General features: G+C 26.7%; 1 protein-coding gene across 1 annotated transcript; it reads left to right on the plus strand.

The window, feature by feature from the left end:
* Nucleotides 1–1,006: 1,006 nt before the first annotated feature.
* On the plus strand, nt 1,007–2,194 carry LOC129612340 (uncharacterized). The gene has a single exon (XM_055525887.1). It carries the CDS (start codon nt 1,007–1,009, stop codon nt 2,192–2,194), a length of 1,188 nt encoding a protein of 395 aa, XP_055381862.1.
* The last annotated feature ends 14,991 nt before the right edge of the window (nt 2,195–17,185 follow it).

The following is a 17,185-nucleotide window of genomic DNA, read 5'->3' on the forward strand; positions in this document are numbered from 1 at the left end:
TTCAGCCTGACAAATCAATATCAGCGAGATCCCGTTCTGAATGTTTTTTTCAAAATACCCTACTTGTAAAAAGTTTAATGCAATAACATTTTATTATAAAATTTTGCCCTAAAAATATCGTCAAGAAGTTTAACGTAAACTTATGTTTTGCTTTCTAATACATTTTGCAACAAATTGCGAAAAGAATACATAACTAAATGCGTACGTACATATTTATTACAAAACAATGTAGATTTTATTAAAACATTACAATTTTTTTAAGAAAGTGATCACTTTTTGTTATAACTCACACTTCCAAATATGAATTTACATACAATATTTATACCACCAAAAGTAAATAAAAAATTACCCCTACAGGATGTAGTACCATTTTGTAAAAAATAGATACTAAGCATCTTTGGAGGAGGTGGAGGGGAGGGCGGGGGGAATTCTTGCTTTTTCTGGGACTTTTTTTTTTTTATTTTGTTTAAATTTTTTGTTGTATTTTTTTATAATATATATCAGATAAATATTATTATAAAAGTTTAAAGAAAACTTTCCAAAAAAATATTGTTATAATAGTTTGGAAAAATTCGCAAAAATTTTAAGTACATATATCGTCGACTGAGAATTAATTTTGACGCCAATTTTGACATTTTTAAACTGAGTATAGGGTAATGGGTTTTCAAGCACGCTCTTTTCAAATCTGCAAGCGGTTTTTTCCTATCTCTTGCCGTTTTCGAGATACAGAGTTTCATTTTATTCCATATCGACCCATATTTCCGTTTTGTCAGCATAATTTTATGCCAAACGCCATTTTTGAATTTTTTTATTCCATATCCATAGATAAATGAGTTTTTTCTTTTTGTAATTATAATAATCCATATCCACCGCCATACACGTGTCCGCGTTCATTGTTAGCAAAAAAATAGCCCAACACATTACATCATACGAAACTATCGATGACAGAATTATTAAGATCTCTGTAAATGCTAAACCTACGTGTCTCCATATAATACAAGTGTATATGCCGACATCTGAAGCAGAAGATGAAGAAATTGAGGCAACATATGGGAAAATAGAAGAAGCGTGTAAAAAAGTACCAAACAAGAAACCGTTGCTTATTATAGGAGATTTCAATGCTAAGGTCGGCAAAACATATGACGAACAACTGAAAGATGTTGTTGGAGCTTATGGCATTGGAGATAGGAATGAACGAGGAGAACGCCTGTTACAATTCTCTATAGACAACAATTTCTCTGTAATGAATACCATGTTCAAGCATCATCCGCGTAGGTTATCTACTTGGACACATCCGAACCAAATATATAAAAATCAAATAGATTACATATTGATCCGTAAAAGATGGAGAACCTCTGTACGAAACGTGAAAACTAGACCTGGTGCAGATTGTGATACCGACCACAAGTTACTGGTATGCAACTTTATGCTTAAACTTCATTGCATAAATAGACCGCAGCAGGGGCAAAAACTCACGATTACTGATAGGGATGGGTTTATGCAAAAGTTAATATCAACGTCACCTGATAACATACAAGAAACTGAAGGATCAAATGAATATTGGAACAAGTTCAAAAAATGGATAGTGTCAGCCGCAATAGAAAGCAGAACGATACAGAGGCAACAAAAACAACACTGGATTTCAAATACCACGCTGCAGCTTGTTGATAAGAGAAGAGAATTACGTCACCACGGTAGAACTACGAGTCGAGAAGAAATCAAAAAGCTGAACAAACAAATTAAAAAAGCTTGCTCCATGGACAAAAACAACCACATTGCGAAAGTTTGTGCCGATTTAGAGAGATACTCCACACAGAATGATACAAAAGAACTATTTAAAACGGTAAAGTATCTGGTGAAAGAATTCAATCCTCAAAAACAAATCATAAAAGATGAAAATGGAAAAACGTTCACAGATGAGAAAGAAGTTGCAGAAGTATGGAAACAATACTGTACAAAACTATTCAGTACCAGTGTTAATGATGTGTCAAATCTGCAGTTTGAGCAAGAACTGGAACCACAAATAATAAAATCTGAGGTAAGAAGCGCAATAAATAAACTAAAAAGCGGAAAATCGGCTGGAATAGATGGAATAACTGCAGAAATCTTGAAAGTAATGGAAGATCATGCCATAGATCACTTATTGGCCCTGTGTAATATTATATGGCAAACAGGTGTATGGCCAGATGACTAAGTGCATTCTATATTCATACCAATTTATAAAAAAGGCTCTCCTCAGATATGCTCAAACTATCGCACAGTTGCACTTATACCACACGCCAGCAAGGTATTTCTACATATTATACATGAAAGATTAAAAACCTTCCTCATGCCAGAAATATCAGAAGAACAAAGCGGCTTTGTCCCCGGGAAAGGAACTAGAGAACAAATATTAAATGTACGGCAGATCATCGAAAAAGTTAGGGAGTACAATCTGACCGCTTTTTTATGCTTTGTTGACTACAAGAAAGCCTTCGACTGCATCAAATGGGGATCGCTTTGGATGATTCTGGCTCGGATGGGAGTTCCTGGTCATTTGGTAAAAATAATTCACAGCCTGTATAACAACAACACCGCAACGGTTAGAGTCAACCAAATAACGTCAAACACATTTTCAACAAAGGGGGGCACAAGACAGGGCTGCATACTTTCACCATTGCTGTTTAACATCTATACCGAATATATAATGAGGGAAGTATTAGATGAGTGGGAAGGCGGAATATCTGTGGGTGGAAGAAAAATAAGCAATTTACGCTACGCGGATGATACACTCATTCTAGCCGAAAATGAATCCGAACTAGTTATGCAAATCGTTATGCAAAAGCTAACAACAATAAGTAGCAGATATGGTTTAGAAATTAACGTAGGAAAAACAAAAGTAATGATTATAGATAGAGCGCTAAATAATCAACCAAATATGACTGTGGCCGCTGGGTATGAAGTCGTAAGTAAGTTTAACTACTTGGGCTCCGTAATTTCAAACAATGGGAGCTGCTCAGACGAAATAAAGCGGAGGCTTACAATAGCAAGAACACAAACAGTCAAGTTAACCAAGATTTGGAAAGACAGAAACATAAGTAAAAATACAAAGTGTCGACTAGTAAATGCTCTGATATTCCCCATAGCAACTTATGCCGCAGAAACATGGACTATAAAGAAAAGCGACAGGAAAAAAATCGAGAGCTTTGAGCTGTGGATATACCGAAGAGTGCTTAGAATACCATATACAGAACACCGCACTAACAATTCGGTATTGCAAGAGCTAAATATTAACCATAGACTGATGAAGAAGATTAGCGAGTCATATTTGAGATATTTTGGCCATATTGCTAGGCGTAATGGAAAAATGGAAAAATTGATTGTTGAGGGAAAAGTTGATGGAAAAAGAGCTAGGGGTCGATCACCTAATAGATGGATAGATCAAGTACGAAAACTAACACACAAAACTGCTGCAGAATCAACTCACCTTGCGCAAGATCGGAATGCTTGGAAGGAGTATCTAAAACATAACATCGAAGATTAAACACATAGTGCCACCACGCCCTGAACAGGGTAAAAGGAAGCAGAGAGAGAGACACGTGTCCGGATTCAAAGTTTCGAAGTAAGTTGAGAATTATTTTATTCCACGTTCCTGGCTTAATTGAGTTTATATTGACATGGAATAATATAAAACTAAATTTATAAAATTGTTGTTATATTCCACATCCATATAAAATGCATTCCAAGCTTACAAGTTTGTTAACAAAATTTCAGTATTATTTTCATAAATATTCAATACCAGGCCATTCCCTTATTCAAGAAGTGGATTGCGTACATTCTTGTGTAGATCGATTTTTGCATGACTTGGAAATATATAGTCCATTTCATTTAATTAAATTACTGCAAGCTATGAATTTTGATAAAGTAAAACTGAAAATTATACAGATGTGCGCAAACGATTTTAAGTCATTTTCTAAAATTTCTCAACAGATGGGTTATCAGCAAGTGCCTTTTAATAAAATAAAAATAATGTTGTATGAAAAGGAGTATCCACTTATTTTAAAATACAAAACGTGTTATGAACAAGTGGAATACCAAACAATAAATTTAATTAAAAAAGGCAATAAGAAAACATTGCCGACATCAAAAAATATATTACAAAGTAAAGTACAAATTCTATCTACCAAAACAGAAGTGACAAAGCAAAAAATAAGTGATATAAAAGACTTATTAAAGTACCTGCCAGAGACTGATAGAACTTATTTTCAAGCTCTACTCAAAATTAAATAAAACCAAAAACCAGAAACTAATTTTTTATAAAAAAATATTTTAAGTTCTTAACTGTTAAGATAAAATGTTATTATTATATTTAAGGCAGGACATTGGTGCAGTGGTTATGGCACCGGCCCTTTAACCGAAGGGTCTCGGGTTCAAACCCCGGTCAGGTCACTATAAAAAATTCAATATTATATAACTTAATATGCAATACTAATAAATATTATACAAGTAATTTTCAAATATTCATAATATCCGATACTAAAGACTAAGAAAAATAAACAGTAAATATTAATAAACTGAAATATTTAATATAAATAAAAAAAAAAATAAGGTAGACTAGTCACCTACCTAGATAACTCTCTATGACTGTAGAAACTAGGGCATGATTAGATATGCATGCACTAGCCCTGTACTCCTCCTAGGAGTGAAGAAGGACAAAAAAAAATAAAAATATTTAAGGCTGAAGTTGTTATACTTTTCATTTTTTTAAATTAAATTGTTATCATTAATTAATATTTTTAGTTTACGAAAACAAATGCTGTGAAAAAAAGCTTTATGTTTAATATGTTTTTTAAATTATTTCAACTAAAAAATAAAAACAAAAAGTGAGAACAATTCGTTTTTATTTCACATTCTTAGTTTTTAAAATAATTTAGGCCACACGGCAAGACTTTTAAAAGAACTTTTAAATTTTTAGTTTATTTTATAGTATTCCATATCCAACTCATTTTAGGCCACCTCATACAATGTAAAAAAAAAAATCAACAAATGTATGAGTTGGACTAAATTAATTCTGCGACCTTCCTTTCCAAAAGTGCTTATAACTTTAAACTAGCTTCTAGAGTGTCCTTGGTCAATCTTGAAATTTAAAGAAAAATGTTCCAATATTATTATTAAATAACAAAAAAGGGTCATTTTTCGACTAGTTTTTTCATTAAATTTAATCAAACTTTCAAATTCGATTTTCTCGAAACTAACTAAATGGCGCGTGGAATAAAATAATTCTCAGCCGACGATATGTGTGAATGTATATTTTTTTTAAGCTTCCTGAGTAATTTTTTGTTTTTTTTTTTTTTTCTAATATATAACAGATAAATATTATTATAAAAGTTTAAAGAAAATTTCCAAAAAAAATATTGTTATAATAGTTAAGTACATAAAAATGTATGTATATTTTTTTTTAAAGCTTCCTAACCAATTTCTTTAAACTTTCTATAAAAATTGAATAATATTCAAAACTGTGGTTTGGCATATAAATACACATAATTATTACATTATGGGGGTAATATATAGAAATAAATTTTTCAAATAAAGAAAAGGTTTAGGCAAAAATAAAATAATAATTATATTCAAATATATGTATGTACTGCTGTAAATGTTTAACTGTAAAATGTTTTTCTTTTGGAACAATAATAATAAAATTCTAACTACATACGTACATATATTCTATATGTATATTTTTTTAAAGCTTGCTGACGAAACATAATATTCAAAATAATAACAAATGAAGCATTAATATTCAGATGCCACAAAACATCTGATGTCTGATAAAAGATAACATTTATTTAAGTTTATTTCGATTTTTCGAACTTAAAATATGTGAGATCATTTTCGAATATTATTTATTTCTCGTTCTCGGCTTTTGAAAAAGAAAAATGTGCTCTTGTTTTACAAAATTTTTTTCAGAAAATCTTAAAATAGGGCTATTTCGGGGCTAAAAATTTTCAATGTCAGATTTTTCTGGGACCCTAGAGGCAAAAGCCTATCTAATGTCTTTTGTCCCATGTCTCTAGCCCTTCTAGAAGTTCCCGTACTTTTTGGTACCTATTAGAAACTGTTTGGCATATAGAAACACATAATTATTAAATCATAGGGGTAACATACAGAAATAAATTTTTCAAATAAAGAAAAGGTTTAGGCATAAATAAAATAATATTTTTATTCAAATATAATGTATGTAAACGAATGTATTAGAATAGAACATTTTTAAATTTTTTGTTCATAAAATTTGAAACAAAATTTTAAGCACAAACATACATAATTATGAATGTATATAGAATTAAATTTTTCAAATAAAGAAAAGGTTTAGGCAAAAACAAAATAATAATTTTGATATAGATATGTTTTTTTAATAAATAATAAGATAAAACTTAAAATAAGAAAAATTCTTAAAATAATTACCGAAAAATACTTACTTAAACAAATAATAAGTTCTTTTGAGATCTCATACCTTTTGAGTAATTTATTTTAGAACCTAACTTTGAGTTATGTCGCATAAAGTCGTAAAATACCTTTTACACTTTTTATGCACTATTAATTCGTTACTAAAATGCATGCACGTATGAATTTGAAGTTTATAGTACATGCGAATAAACGCGAGACTGTAGAATGAGTATATTTTTTTTAAATTAAAATTAAAATATTTTTTTGAAAATACCCTATTTGTAAAAAGTTTAATGCAATAGAATAACATTTTCTTATAAAATTTTGCCCTATAAATATATTGTCAAGAAGTTTAATGTACACTTGCATATGTTTTGCTTACTAATACATTTTGCAGCAGATCACGAAAAGAATACATAAATGCGTACGTACATACTTATTATAAAACAGTGTAGATTTTATTAAAACTTTACAATTTTCTTAAGAAAGTGATCACTTTTTGTTATAACTCACACTTCCAAATATGAATTTACATACAATATTTATACAACCAAAAGTAAATAAAAAATTACCCATACCATATGTAGTACCATTTTGTAGAAAACGCTTACAAAGCATCTTGAGAGGGGATGAAGGGAGAGGGCGGATGGAATTCTTGCTTTTTCTGGGGCCTTAGAGGCAAAACTCTATCTAATGCCTTTTGTCCCATGTCTCTAGCCCTTCTAGAAGTACCCGTACTTTTTACCACCTGAGAAGTAGCTATATATATATAATGTACAATATGATGGTTTTCGATGAGTTATACAAAATATGAATAAAATATAGAATTACAAAGGAAAATTCAAGGTATTGCGTAGCCTAGTGGTTAGTGTCATATTTTTCTTTTTTTGGATTATTTTAAAAATTTTTTTTTATTTTGTTTAAATATTTTGTTTTATTTTTTTTTTTAATGTATAACAGATGAATATTATTATGAAAATTTAAAGAAAGTTTCCAAAAAAAAAATTGTTACAATAGTTAAGTACATAAATATGTATGTAAATATTTTTTTAAAGCTTCCTCAATAATTTTTTTAAGCTTTCTATATGAATTGAATAATATTCAAATTTGTGGTTTGGCATATAGAAACACATAATTATTAAATCACGGGGGAAACATAAGAAATAAATTTTTCAAATAAAGAAAAGGTTTAGGCATAAATAAAATAATATTTTTATTCAAATATATGTATGAACATTAATGTATTAGAATTGAAAAAAATTGTTACAATAGTTAAGTACATAAATATGTATGTATATATTTTTTTAAAGCTTCCTAACTAATTTTTTTAAGCTTTCTATATGAATTGAATAATATTCAAGTTTGTGGTTTGGCATATAGAAAGACATATTTATTAAATCATGGGTGAAACATAAGAAATAAATTTTTCAAATAAAGAAAAGGTTTAGGCATAAACAAAATAATATTTTTATTCAAATATATGTATGAACATTGATGTATTAGAATTGAACATTTTAAAATTTTTTGTTCAAAAAATTTGAAATAAAACTTTAAGCAAAAACGTACATAATAATGAATGTATACCTATTTTTTTAAAACTGCGGGTGAACATATAGAAATAAGTTTCTCAAATAAAGAAAAGGTTTAGATTAAAATAAAATAATAATTGTATTCAAATATATGTATGTACATATAAATGTAGTTTTTCAAATAAAGAAAAGGTTTAGGCAAAAACAAAATAATAATTTTATTCAAATATATGTATGTACATATGAATGTATTAAAATTTAGCATTTTACAGTTTTTCGTTTGGAACAATAATAGTAAATTTCTAACTACATACGTACATATATTCTGTATGTATATTTTTTTAAAGCTTGCTGACGAAACGTAATGTTCAAAACAACAACGAATGAAATATTGATATTCAGATGCCACAAAACATCTGATGTGCGATAAAAGCTGACATTTATTTACGTTAAGATTAATTCGATTATGCGAACCAAAAATATGTGAGATCATTATATTTTCAAATATTATTTATTTCCCGGTTTGTGTTTCTAATATGTTAATAACGTAAAACGTATCATTTATTTCTTGGTTTGTGTTTCTAATTATAAAAAGTACAAAAGAAAAACGTGCTTTTGTTATACAAAAATTTTTTCAGAAAATCTTAAAATAGAGCTATTTCGGGGCTAAAAAGTTCCAATATCAGATTTTTCTGGGACCCTAGAGGCAAAACTCTACCTAAACCCTTTTGTCCCATATCTCTAGCCCTTCTAGAAGTACCCGTACTCTTTTCCATCTGAGAAGTAGCTATATATATATAATGTAACATAGGATGGTTTTTGAAGAGTTATACGAAATATGAATAAAATATAGAATTATAAAGGGAAATTCAAGGTACTGCGTAGCCTAGTGGGTAGCGTGGTAGTCTGATAGCCAGGAGGTTATTGGATCAATGCTTGCCTGGATGGTGTCATATTTTTCTTTTTTTGGATTATTTTAAAAATTTTTTTTTATTTTGTTGAAATTTTTTGTTTTATTTTTTTTTTTAATGTATAACAGATAAATATTATTATAAAAATTTAAAGAAAATTTCCAAAAAAAAAATTGTTTCAATAGTTAAGTACATAAATATGTATGTAAATATTTTTTTAAAGGTTCCTAACTAATTTTTTTAAGCTTTCTATATGAATTGAATAATATTCAAATTTGTGGTTTGGCATATAGAAACACATAATTATTAAATCACGGGGGAAACATAAGAAATAAATTTTTCAAATAAAGAAAAGGTTTAGGCATAAATAAAATAATATTTTTATTCAAATATATGTATGAACATTAATGTATTAGAATTGAAAAAAATTGTTACAATAGTTAAGTACATAAATATGTATGTATATATTTTTTTAAAGCTTCCTAACTAATTTTTTTAAGCTTTCTATATGAATTGAATAATATTCAAATTTGTGGTTTGGCATATAGAAAGACATAATTATTAAATCACGGGGGAAACATAAGAAATAAATTTTTCAAATAAAGAAAAGGTTTAGGCATAAATAAAATAATATTTTTATTCAAATATTTGTATGAACATTGATGTATTAGAATTGAACATTTTAAAATTTTTTGTTCAAAAAATTTGAAATAAAATTTTAAGCAAAAACGTACATAATTATGAATGTATACCTATTTTTTTAAAACTGCGGGTGAACATATAGAAATAAGTTTCTCAAATAAAGAAAAGGTTTAGATTAAAATAAAATATTAATTGTATTCAAATATATGTATGTACATATGAATGTAGTTTTTCAAATAAAGAAAAGGTTTAGGCAAAAACAAAATAATAATTTTATTCAAATATATGTATGTACATATGAATGTATTAAAATTTAGCATTTTACAGTTTTTCGTTTGGAACAATAATAGTAAATTTCTAACTACATACGTACATATATTCTGTATGTATATTTTTTTAAAGCTTGCTGACGAAACGTAATGTTCAAAACAACAACGAATGAAATATTGATATTCAGATGCCACAAAACATCTGATGTGTGATAAAAGCTGACATTTATTTACGTTAAGATTAATTCGATTATGCGAACCAAAAATATGTGAGATCATTATATTTTCAAATATTATTTATTTCCCGGTTTGTGTTTCTAATATGTTAATAACGTAAAACGTAAAACGTATAATTTATTTCTTGGTTTGTGTTTCTAATTATAATAAAGTTGGGTCAAACCAATGGTTTGTATTGTAGCACTTTTCCCTTCAACAAGAGAAAATACTGCTTTTAAAAACAGTCTATGTATATCTACCACACTATTAAAATTATTTTCATTTATAAACGAAACTATTTCTAGGATAGCATATAGTTAGGATGAACCATTTATGCAGTCTTTGAAATAAAGCAAAATTTAATATAAACAGGGGTTAACATAATGCTCGATTTTAAGGGTTAATTGTGTCAGTTAAGAAAAATAATTATATTTTTTAATGTCATGGAATTTACCGTTAACTTTTTGCGTTTATAGAAATTTGAAAAAACTTGTGGTTTCAGAAATATAAGGTGTCAAAAATGCAAATTTTACAAAATTCAAGAGGCCATAACTTGAGAGGGGGAGGAGATGGAAAAAAATTTTTTTCTAACAAAATGAACTAATTGCTAATGTCTAAAAGCCCCTAAAATTTCAAGCTTCTGCAGGCTGGGGTCTAGAAGAAAAACGACATTAAATATTTGGAAAAAAAGGACTTTAGATAACGGTAAATTTTAACGGCCATTTTGTTTTTCTAAAGCTTAACTATAGTATACCGCAGTAGGGGAAGCAAGCCACTGCCTTTCTGCGTTTGCAAAATTTCAAAAATGCTTATGGTTTCATTGCAACAAATAGTTAAAATATGCCATTTTTAGTTCTTTGGGGGGTATAAATTCTAGAGGGGGGGAGATAGGTAAAAATTTTGTTCTACGGAAATAAGTTTCTAGTGAAGATCTATGTACGTATTAAATTTCAGCTTTCTATCTTTAAGAATGTAGAAGTTTTGTAAACAGACACACGGACAGACGGACGGACGGACGGACGGACGGACGGACGGACAGACGGACAGAGTGAAACTAATAAGCACTTTTTTTCAAAAAATTTTTGGAAAAGTGCTAAAAAGTATAAAAGAAAAACGTGCTTTTGTTATACAAAAATTTTTTCAGAAAATCTTAAAATAGAGCTATTTCGGGGCTAAAAAGTTCCAATATCAGATTTTTCTGGGACCCTAGAGGCAAAACTCTACCTAATGCCTTTTGTCCCATATCTCTAGCCCCTCTAGAAGTACCCGTACTCTTTTCCATCTGAGAAGTAGCTATATATATATAATGTAACATAGGATGGTTTTTAAAGAGTTATACGAAATATGAATAAAATATAGAATTATAAAGGGAAATTCAAGGTAATGTGTAGCCTAGTGGGTAGCGTGGTAGTCTGATAGCCAGAAGGTTATTGGATCAATGCTTGCCTGGATGGTGTCATATTTTTCTTTTTTTGGATTATTTTAAAATTTTTTTTTTATTTTGTTTAAATTTTTTGTTTTATTTTTTTTTTAATGTATAACAGATAAATATTATTATAAAAATTTAAAGAAAATTTCCAAAAAAAAAAATTGTTACAATAGTTAAGTACATAAATATGTATGTATATATTTTTTTAAAGCTTCCTAACTAATTTTTTTAAGCTTTCTATATGAATTGAATAATATTCAAATTTGTGGTTTGGCATATAGAAAGACATAATTATTAAATCATGGGTGAAACATAAGAAATAAATTTTTCAAATAAAGAAAAAGTTTAGGCATAAATAAAATAATATTTTTATTCAAATATATGTATGAACATTGATGTATTAGAATTGAACATTTTAAAATTTTTTGTTCAAAAAATTTGAAATAAAATTTTAACCAAAAACGTACATAATTATGAATGTATACCTATTTTTTTAAAACTGCGGGTGAACATATAGAAATAAGTTTCTCAAATAAAGGTTTAGGTTAAAATAAAATAATAATTGTATTCAAATATATATATGTACATATGAATGTAATTTTTTTAAATAAAGAAAAGGTTTAGGCAAAAACAAAATAATGATTTTATTCAAATATATGTATGTATATATAAATGTATTAAAATTTAGCATTTTACAGTTTTCCGTTTGGAACAATAAAAATAAAATTCTAACTACATACGTACATACATATATTCTGTATGTACATATATTTTTTTAAAGCTTGCTGACGAAACGTAATGTTCAAAACAATAACAAATGAAATATTAATATTCAGATGTCACAAAACATCTGATGTCTGATAAAAGCTGACATTTATTTACGTTGAGATTAATTCGTTTATCAGAAACAAAAATATGTGAGATCATTATATTTTCAAATATTATTTATTTCTCGGTTTGTGTTTCTAATAATAAAAATAACGTAAAACGTATCATTTATTTCTTGGTTTGTGTTTCTAATTATAAAAAGTATAAAAGAAAAACGTGCTTTTGTTATACAAACATTTTTTCAGAAAATCTTAAAATAGAGCTATTTCGGGGCTAAAAAGTTCCAATGTCAGATTTTTCTGGAACCCTAGAGGCAAAACTCTATTTAATGCCCTTTGTCCCATGTCTCTAACCCTTCCAGAAGTACCCGTACTTTTTACCACCTGAGAAGTAGCTATATAATGTAAAATAGGATGGTTTTTGAAGATTTATACGAAATATGAATATAATATAGAATTAATAAGAGAAATTCAATGTACTGCGTAGCCTAGTGGTTAGCGTGGTAGTCTCATAGCCAGAAGGTTATTGGATCAATGCTTGCCTGGATGTTGTTTTTTTCTTTTTTTGGATTATTTTAAAAATTTTTTTTTTTATTTTGTTTAAATTTTGTATTTTATTTTTTTTTAATATATAACAGATAAATGTTACATAAAAGTTTAAAGAAAATTTCCAAAAAAATATTCTTATAATAGTTTGGAAAAATTCGCAAAAATTTTAAGTACATAAATATGTATGTATGTATATTTTTTTAAAGCTTCCTGAGTAATTTTTTTTAAGCTTTCTATATGAATTTAATAATATTCAAAACTGTAGAATATATAGAAATAAATTTTAAACGCATAATTATTAAATCATGGGAGTAAACATACAAAAATTAATTTTTCAAATAAAGAAAAGGTTTAGTCAAAAACAAAATAATAATTTTATTCATATATATGTATGTATGAATATATGTGTGTATGTATATATGAATGGATTAGAATTGAAGATTTTGAAATTTTTCGTTCCAACATATGAACGTATGTACATATGAATGTATTAGAATCGAAAATTAAAAAAGAAACAAAAACAAAATAATAATTTATGTATGTAAAAATATATGTATGTATGTATATATGAATACATGTGTGTATGTATGTATATATGAATGGATTAGAATTGAAGATTTTAAAATTTTTCGTTCCAACATATGAACGTATGTAGATATGAATGTATTAGAATCGAAAATTTTGAAATTTTGCTGTTGGAAAAATTAGAAATAAAATTATTAACACAAACACACGTTATTATGAATGTATACCTACCTAGTTTTTTTAAAACTGCGAGTTAACATATAGAAATAAATTTCTCAAATAAAGAAAAGGTTTAGGTTAAAATAAAATAATAATTGTATTCAAATATATGTATGTACATATGAATGTAATTTTTTTAAATAAAGAAAAGGTTTAGGCAAAAACAAAATAATAATTTTATTCAAATATATGTATGTATATATAAATGTATTAAAATTTAGCATTTTACAGTTTTCCGTTTGGAACAATAAAAATAAAATTCTTACTACATACGTACATACATATATTCTGTATGTACATATATTTTTTTAAAGCTTGCTGACGAAACGTAATGTTCAAAACAATAACAAATGAAATATTAATATTCAGATGTCACAAAACATCTGATGTCTGATAAAAGCTGACATTTATTTACGTTAAGATTAATTCTTTTATCCGCAACAAAAATATGTGAGATCATTATATTTTCAAATATTATTTATTTCTCGGTTTGTGTTTCTAATAATAAAAATAACGTAAAACGTATCATTTATTTCTTGGTTTGTGTTTCTAATTATAAAAAGTATAAAAGAAAAACGTGCTTTTGTTATACAAAAATTTTTTCAGAAAATCTTAAAATAGAGCTATTTCGGGGCTAAAAAGTTCCAATGTCAGATTTTTCTGGTACCCTAGAGGCAAAACTCTACCTAATGCCTTTTGTCCCATGTCTCTAGCCCTTCTAGAAGTACCCGTACTTTTTACCACCTCAGAAGTAGCTATATATATATAATGTAAAATAGGATGGTTTTTGAAGAGTTATACGAAATATGAATAAAATATAGAATTAATAAGAGAAATTCAATGTACTGCGTAGCCTAGTGGTTAGCGTGGTAGTCTCATAGCCAGAAGGTTATTGGATCAATGCTTGCCTGGATGTTGTATTTTTCTTTTTTTGGATTATTTTAAAAAATTTTTTTTTTATTTTGTTTAAATTTTGTATTTTAATTTTTTTTAATATATGACAGATAAATGTTATATAAAAGTTTAAAGAAAATTTCCAAAAAAATATTCTTATAATAGTTTGGAAAAATTCGCAAAAATTTTAAGTACATAAATATGTATGTATGTATATTTCTTTTTAAAGCTTCCTGAGTAATTTTTTTTAAGCTTTCTATATGAATTTAATAATATTCAAAACTGTAGAATATATAGAAATAAATTTTAAACGCATAATTATTAAATCATGGGAGTAAACATACAAAAATTAATTTTTCAAATAAAGAAAAGGTTTAGTCAAAAACAAAATAATAATTTATGTATGTAAAAATATATGTATGTATCAATATATGAATATATGTGTGTATGTATATATGAATGGATTAGAATTGAAGATTTTTAAATTTTTCGTTCCAACATATGAACGTATGTACATATGAATGTATTAGAATCGAAAATTTTGAAATTTTGCTGTTGGAAAAATTAGAAATAAAATTATAAATGCAAACATACATAATTACGAATGGATACCTATTTTTTTTAAACTGTGAGTGAACATATAGGATTGAATTTTCCACATAAAGAACAGGTTTCGTCAAAAACAAATTAATAATTTATGTATGTAAAAATATATGTATGTTTGTATATATGAATATATGTGTGTATTTATATATGAATGGATTAGAATTGAAGATTTTAAAATTTTTCGTTCCAACATATGAACGTATGTACATATATGAATGTATTAGAATCGAAAATTTTGAAATTTTGCTGTTGGAAAAATTAGAAATAAAATTATAAATGCAAACATACATAATTACGAATGGATACCTGTTTTTTTTAAACTGTGAGTGAACATATAGGATTGAATTTTCCACATAAAGAGCAAGTTTCGTCAAAAACAAATTAATAATTTATGTATGTAAAAATATATGTATGTTTGTATATATGAATATATGTGTGTATTTATATATGAATGGATTAGAATTGAAGATTTTAAAATTTTTCGTTCCAACATATGAACGTATGTACATATATGAATGTATTAGAATCGAAAATTTTGAAATTTTGCTGTTGGAAAAATTAGAAATAAAATTATAAATGCAAACATACATAATTATGAATGGATACCTGGTTTTTTAAACTGTGGGTGAACATATAGGATTGAATTTTCCAAATAAAGAAAAGGTTTCGTCAAAAACAAAATAATAATTTATGTATGTAAAAATATATGTATGTTTGTATATATGAATATATGTGTGTATGTATATATGAGTGGATTAGAATTGAAGATTTTAAAATTTTTCGTTCCAACATATGAACGTATGTACATATATGAATGTATTAGAATCGAAAATTTTGAAATTTTGCTGTTGGAAAAATTAGAAATAAAATTATAAATGCAAACATACATAATTACGAATGGATACCTGTTTTTTTTAAACTGTGAGTGAACATATAGGATTAAATTTTCCACATAAAGAACAGGTTTCGTCAAAAACAAATTAATAATTTATGTATGTAAAAATATATGTATGTTTGTATATATGAATATATGTGTGTATTTATATATGAATGGATTAGAATTGAAGATTTTAAAATTTTTCGTTCCAACATATGAACGTATGTACATATATGAATGTATTAGAATCGAAAATTTTGAAATTTTGCTGTTGGAAAAATTAGAAATAAAATTATAAATGCAAACATACATAATTATGAATGGATACCTGGTTTTTTAAACTGTGGGTGAACATATAGGATTGAATTTTCCAAATAAAGAAAAGGTTTCGTCAAAAACAAAATAATAATTTATGTATGTAAAAATATATGTATGTTTGTATATATGAATATATGTGTGTATGTATATATGAGTGGATTAGAATTGAAGATTTTAAAATTTTTCGTTCCAACATATGAACGTATGTACATATATGAATGTATTAGAATCGAAAATTTTGAAATTTTGCTGTTGGAAAAATTAGAAATAAAATTATAAATGCAAACATACATAATTATGAATGGATACCTGGTTTTTTAAACTGTGGGTGAACATATAGGATTGAATTTTCCAAATAAAGAAAAGGTTTCGTCAAAAACAAAATAATAATTTATGTATGTAAAAATATATGTATGTTTGTATATATGAATATATGTGTGTATGTATATATGAGTGGATTAGAATTGAAGATTTTAAAATTTTTCGTTCCAACATATGAACGTATGTACATATATGAATGTATTAGAATCGAAAATTTTGAAATTTTGCTGTTGGAAAAATTAGAAATAAAATTATAAATGCAAACATACATAATTATGAATGGATACCTGGTTTTTTAAACTGTGGGTGAACATATAGGATTGAATTTTCCAAATAAAGAAAAGGTTTCGTCAAAAACAAAATAATAATTTATGTATGTAAAAATATATGTATGTTTGTATATATGAATATATGTGTGTATGTATATATGAGTGGATCAGAATTGAAGATTTTAAAATTTTTCGTCCCAACATATGAACGTATGTACATATGAATATATTAGAATCGAAAATTTTGAAATTTTGCTGTTGGAAAAATTAGAAATAAAATTATAAATGCAAACATACATAATTATGAATGGATACCTGGTTTTTTAAACTGTGGGTGAACATATAGGATTGAATTTTCCAAATA

The sequence above is a fragment of the Condylostylus longicornis genome, unplaced genomic scaffold (genome assembly GCF_029603195.1).
Source record: "Condylostylus longicornis isolate FDR11 unplaced genomic scaffold, ASM2960319v2 ptg000069l, whole genome shotgun sequence".
NCBI lineage: Eukaryota > Metazoa > Arthropoda > Insecta > Diptera > Dolichopodidae > Condylostylus > Condylostylus longicornis.

Coding starts and splice junctions, on each gene's coding strand:
- LOC129612340 (XM_055525887.1), top strand. CDS start 1,007: ATGCCGACATCTGAAGCAGAAGATGAAGAAATTGAGGCAACATATGGG.